Here is a 6,141-nt window from a genome sequence, read left to right as displayed (position 1 = left end):
GCGTGTGTGTGCCTGGACATGTGGGTAGGAGAAGGGAATAATATGACTTTAAGACTGACAGATAGATCTCTATCCTCATCAGAGTCAGAATCAGAAATGCTTTATTGATCCCTGTGGTGTTATTGGGTCACATTAAAGTTGCACCCATTCTGGAATAAAATATATATGGCAAAGAAAAATGACACATCGAGATCTATCTATCAGAAAGACAGACAATTACTGTGTTTTTTCCTCCAGATATCCTACAAGGCGCTGAGCTCTTTCGACACAGAGTTCGATCTGACCAATCAGAGCGGGAAGGTGTTCAAACCAGCCAATGAGACGAGCACCTCTTCACAGGCCTCTCCCCTGGCTCCACCTACTCCTTCACAATCAGCGCGTCCACTATAAAAGGCTTCGGTCGGCCGTCAGCTCCCAGGTCACCACCAAGATATCAGGTAGATACACCTGTTCACCTGTTAGTACACCTGTAAGTACACCTGTACGTACACCTGTAAGTACACCTGTAAGTACACCTGAAAATACACCTGTACAGTTCAAACTACACCTGTAACTACACCTGTACAACTCAAACCACACCTGTAACTACACCTGTACAGCTCAAACTGCACCTGTAACTACACCTGAAAACGCACCTGTTAATAGTATGTTTGTGTGTGTGTTTGTGTGTGTATCTTTGTGTGTTTCTGTGTGTGTGTGTGTGTGTGTGTGTGTGTGTGTGTGTGTGTGTGTGTGTGTGTGTGTGTGTGTGTGCGTGTCTTTGTGTGTGTGTGTAGCTCCGCTGATGCCAGCCTATGAGCAGGAAGCCCCTCTGAACCAGACGGACTCCACTGTCACCGTCCTGCTGAAGCCGGCTCAGAGCAGAGGAGCACCAGTCAGGTAACAGCTCCTCATACACCTCCTCATACACCTCCTCATACACCTCCTTCATACACCTCCTCATACACCTCCTCATACACCTCCTCATACACCTCCTCATACACCTCCTCATACACCTCCCTATACACCTCCTCATACACCTCCCTATACACCTCCTCATACACCTCCTCATACACCTCCTCATACACCTCCTCATACACCTCCTCATACACCTCCTCATACACCTCCTCATACACCTCCTCATACACCTCCCTATATACCTCATTATACACCTCCTCATACACCTCCTCATACACCTCCTCATACACCTCCCTATATACCTCATTATACACCTCCTCATACACCTCTATATCTTTACCCCTATATCTATACTTTGACCTTTTTATACATATAACTCTATATATACACCACCCTATACACCTCCTTATACAACTCCTCATACATCTCTATACCTCTATATACACCTCCTTATATACCTCCTTATACACCTGCCTTATATGCCTCTTAATATACCTCCTTATACACCTCTTAATATACCTCCTATGTACCTCATCATACACCTCCTCGTATACCTCTATATCCAGATAACGATATCCAACTCCTTATATATATCTTCATGTACCTCCTTATACACCTCTATACCCCTATATCTATACCTCTATATCTATACCTCTATACCCCTGTACCCCTATATCTATACCCTATATCTATACCCCTCTACCCCTATATCTAAACCTCTATACCCCTGTACCCCTATATCTATACCCTATATCTATACCTCTCTACCCCTATATCTATACCTCTATACCTCTATACCCCTGTACCCCTATATCTATACCCTATATCTATACCCCTCTACCTCTATATCTAAACCTCTATACCCTGTACCCCTATATCTATACCCTATATCTATACCTCTCTACCTCTATATCTATACCTCTATACCTCTATACCCCTGTACCCCTATATCTATACCCTATATCTATACCTCTCTACCTCTATATCTAAGACCTCTATACCCCTGTACCCCTATATCTATACCCTATATCTATACCCCTCTACCTCTATATCTAAACCTCTATACCCCTGTACCCATATATCTATACCCTATATCTATACCCCTCTACCTCTATATCTAAACCTCTATACCCTGTACCCCTATATCTATACCACTATATCTATACCTCTCTACCTCTATATCTATACCTCTATACCCTGTACCCCTATATCTATACCCTATATCTTACCTCTCTACTCTATATCTATACCTCTATACCCTGTACCCCTATATCTATACCCTATATCTATACCCTCTACCTCTATATCTATACCTCTATACCCCTGTACCCCTATATCTATACCCTATATCTATACCTCTCTACCTCTATATCTATACCTCTATACCCCTGTACCCCTATATCTATACCCCTATATCTATACCTCTCTACCCCTATATCTATACCTCTATACCCTGTACCCCTATATCTATACCTATATCTATACCTCTATATCTAAACCTCTATACCCCTGTACCCCTATATCTATACCCCTATATCTATACCTCTCTACCTCTATATCTATACCTCTATACCCCTGTACCCCTATATCTATACCCTATATCTATACCTCTCTACCTCTATATCTATACCTCTATACCTCTATACCCCTGTACCCCTATATCTATACCCTATATCTATACCTCTCTACCTCTATATCTATACCTCTATACCCTGTACCCCTATATCTATACCCCTATATCTATGCCTCCACGTGCCTACCAAGTTACATAAAAACAAATATGAATATAAAGTACTTACACATACAATGAACCGAACCACAGATACCTAGTTAGATATGAATATTATGACCATGACCATGACTAATGACTGACTATTGACTGACTAACTAATTTGATATGAATAATAAAACGATAACTAGTTTTTGATGCGGCATGTCACTGTGTTTGTGGATAGGGCTGGCTGGAGACAGTATCCATGGTAACAGTTGTCATGATGATGTTGTCATCTCATTCTCCTCAGAACTGCTTAATGAGGGATTAGTAATTAGCTTGTTACGCTAGCTATCAGCTGAAGCGGGTGGGGCCGCGGTAGGCTCATTAGCCTAAGCAGCAGGCTAGCTGCTAACACTGGGATTAGAACGGATTAGCTCTTTAAAATGGCAGCTTTGTTGTTATAGAGAGAACATGACACACACTCACACACACACACACACACACACACACACACACACACACACATCATACATACATAGACGCAAACACACACATGCGCACGCACACACACACACACGACACACACATACATACATACACACACATCATACATTCGCACACAAACATTCCAGGCTTTGTTGTTAGAGAGAGGACATGCCATGACACACAGTACACATACCACACATACCCCAGCATGCACGTGTGAGTATGTGGTGTGGTGTGTGTGGGGGTATGTATGGCATGTCTGAGTGTGTATGGTGTGTCTGAGTGTGTGTCTGTGTGTGCGTGTGTGTGTGATGTCGACTGTGTTAATTGACATGATATCTGAACGTGTTTATCTATGGTTGTGTTGAAAATAACATTTTAAGACATAATTTGTGTGTGGTGTGTGTGTAATCTCCCCCCGAGGGATGATGCACACAACAGTCAAAGCATCAACTCATTTAAATAAGTTAAATATAGTTGAATGTGGGAACCTTTACTTCAAACATTTTAAATATTACCTTTATCATCACAGCGGTATGGTAACAGAAAGCACCGCATTCATGGAAATTCCTGTTTACTCTTTAAAGTTAGGCCGTAGCAGAGACGAGAACTGTGTGGGTGTGGGTGTCTGTTTGTGTGTGTGTGTCTGTGTGTGTGTGTGTGTGTGGTGTGTGTGTGTCTGTGTGTGTGTGTCTGTGTCTGTGTGTGTGTGTGTGTGTGTGTGTGTGTGTGTGTGTGTGTGTGTGTGTGTGTGTGTGTGTGTGGCTGTGTTTGTGTGACTATTCTTCCATGTTTCCTGTCAGACAGGAAGTGTGGCGATTGTTCATTTTTCGCTGTCGCAGCGGTGTGTTAAACACGTCATGGGTGTGTGTTGTTTGTTGCGTGTGGGTGTGTGTTACACTTGTTATACGTTTGTATGTATGTGTGTGTGTGTGTGTGTGTGTGTGTGTGTGTGTGTGTGTGTGTGTGTGTGTGTGTGTGTGTGTGTGTGTGTGTGTGTGTGTGTGTGTGCGTGCGTGCGTGTGTATGTTTCAACTTGATGTATGAGTTCTGTCCCACACCTTATCCCAGTAAAAACAATTGTTCTTTCTCTCCCAAGGACGCGCACACACACACACACACACACACACACACACACACACACACACACACACACACACACACACACACACACACACACACACACACACACACACACACACACACACAGTGCTTCAAGTGTTACTCTCAGCAATCTAGAACCACAAAATATTGTGCCCCCCATACGCGCTCCTCTCTCCTCTCCTCCTCTTCTCTCCTCTTCCTCTCTCTCCTCCTCCTCCTTCTTCCTCTCTCCTCTCCTCCTCCTCTCTCCTCTTCCTCTCCTCTCTCTCTCTTCCTCTCTCTCCTCCTCCTCCTCTCTCCTCTTCCTCTCTCCTCTCCTCCTCCTCTCTCCTCTTCCTCCTCCTGTCTCCTCTTCCGTCCTCTTCCGTCCTCTTCCTCTCTCCTCTCCTCCTCCTCTCTTCTCTCCTCTCCTCCCCTCTCCAATCCTCTCCTCCCCCTCTCCACCCCCTCTTGTCCTCTGAGGTAACACGAGGTTAAATTATGTAATAATATGTTATATAAATGGACATTATGTTTCTTGTTTTCATTTAGTATTGAACATAACAATACTAAACCTTGCCCTGCCCTCTCTCTCTCTCTCTACTGCCCTCTTCCTCTGCTTCTCTCTCTCCTGCTGTCAGTCTCTCTCTCGTTCTCTTTCTTTCCCTTCCTTCTGTGCTCTCTCTATCTCCTGCTTTCTCTCTCTCTCTCTCTCTCTCTCTCTCTCTCTCTCTCTCTCTCTCTCTTCTCTCTCTCTCTCTCTCTCTCTCCTCTCTCCTTCTCTCTCTCTTCTTCCCTTTCTCCCTTTCTCTCTCTCTCTCTCTATTTTCTGTTCTGTTCTCTCTATATTATATATATGTGTCTATATATATATATATATGTATACTATACATACAGTACTTATGCATACTTACCTACAAACTTGTGGCCATAGCCTGGAAATGAATATGTACTGTATATATTTATTTCAAGGCTATGGCAACAAGTTTTATTCATTTATGTGTCCTGTGAATAAAGCTTTGTTGAGCAGAGAGAGAGAGAGAAGGCTGGTGCCTCTGTGACCTGCTGAGAATGACCCCCAGCTGTCTGCTCTGTTTACATTCCTACCAGGGAGGAGTAGTGTTATCATGTTTTCATGCCCTTTTGGAGGGCTTGGAAAACTGGGCTTTAGTTCTTACATTTGGGGAGGAATTCTTTCAGACTTTTCAGATCTTTTTTTGTACGGTTGATGAAGAACTCTGTCTCTAGTTCACCGTTTTTCAAAGAGCGACCATATGTTTGTTATTGATGAAGCGTGGGTTTCTATGACGACCAACAGACAGATTTCGGTCAGTCAGCTTGTATTTGGTGGAGTATGGCTGGTTTTATTTTTTATCTTTTTCTAGTAATCAACAGCATTCCAATTTATTCATTGAGACAATATCGGTTCTCCATTGATCCAAATATTCTTAATTATAAATGTGTGCTAATTGTTCTAATGGTGATGCAGGAAGTCCAGGCTGGTGTCACTAAGGCATAGTTGATCTAATGGTGGCAGCCTGGTGTCACCAAGGCATAGTTGATGCAATGGTGGCAGGCTGGGGTCACTATGGGATAGTTGATCTAATGGTGCAGGCTGGGGTCACTATGGGATAGTTGATCTAATGGTGGCAGGTGGTGGTGGAGGAGGAGCTAGTACTAGCAGTATTCTTTGTATCCCAGTAAGTACCAGGTGGTGGTGGAGGAGGAGCTAGTACTAGCAGTATTCTTTGTATCCCAGTAAGTACCAGGTGGTGGTGGCGGAGGAGCTAGTACTAGCAGTATTCTTTGTATCCCAGTAAGTACCAGGTGGTGGTGGAGGAGGAGCTAGTACTAGCAGTATTCTTTGTATCCCAGTAAGTACCAGGTGGTGGTGGAGGAGGAGCTAGTACTAGCAGTATTCTTTGTATCCCAGTAAGTACCAGGTGGTGGTGGAGGAGGAG

General features: G+C 43.6%; 1 protein-coding gene across 1 annotated transcript in view; it reads left to right on the top strand.

Moving 5' to 3' along the window:
- The first annotated feature begins 8 nt into the window (after positions 1–8).
- The window catches only part of LOC132452640 (receptor-type tyrosine-protein phosphatase mu), a 20,133-nt gene continuing 14,000 nt past the window's right edge, over positions 9–6,141 (top strand). The window contains 4 exon segments of the mRNA XM_060045363.1: positions 9–322; positions 325–405; positions 408–437; positions 777–879. Of these exon segments, the coding sequence (XP_059901346.1) occupies positions 166–322; positions 325–405; positions 408–437; positions 777–879 (371 nt within the window). The 5' untranslated portion in view covers positions 9–165.

This window comes from Gadus macrocephalus, chromosome 23 (assembly GCF_031168955.1).
Source record: "Gadus macrocephalus chromosome 23, ASM3116895v1".
Classification (NCBI taxonomy): domain Eukaryota; kingdom Metazoa; phylum Chordata; class Actinopteri; order Gadiformes; family Gadidae; genus Gadus; species Gadus macrocephalus.
This window is presented reverse-complemented; position numbering and strand designations above follow the sequence as displayed.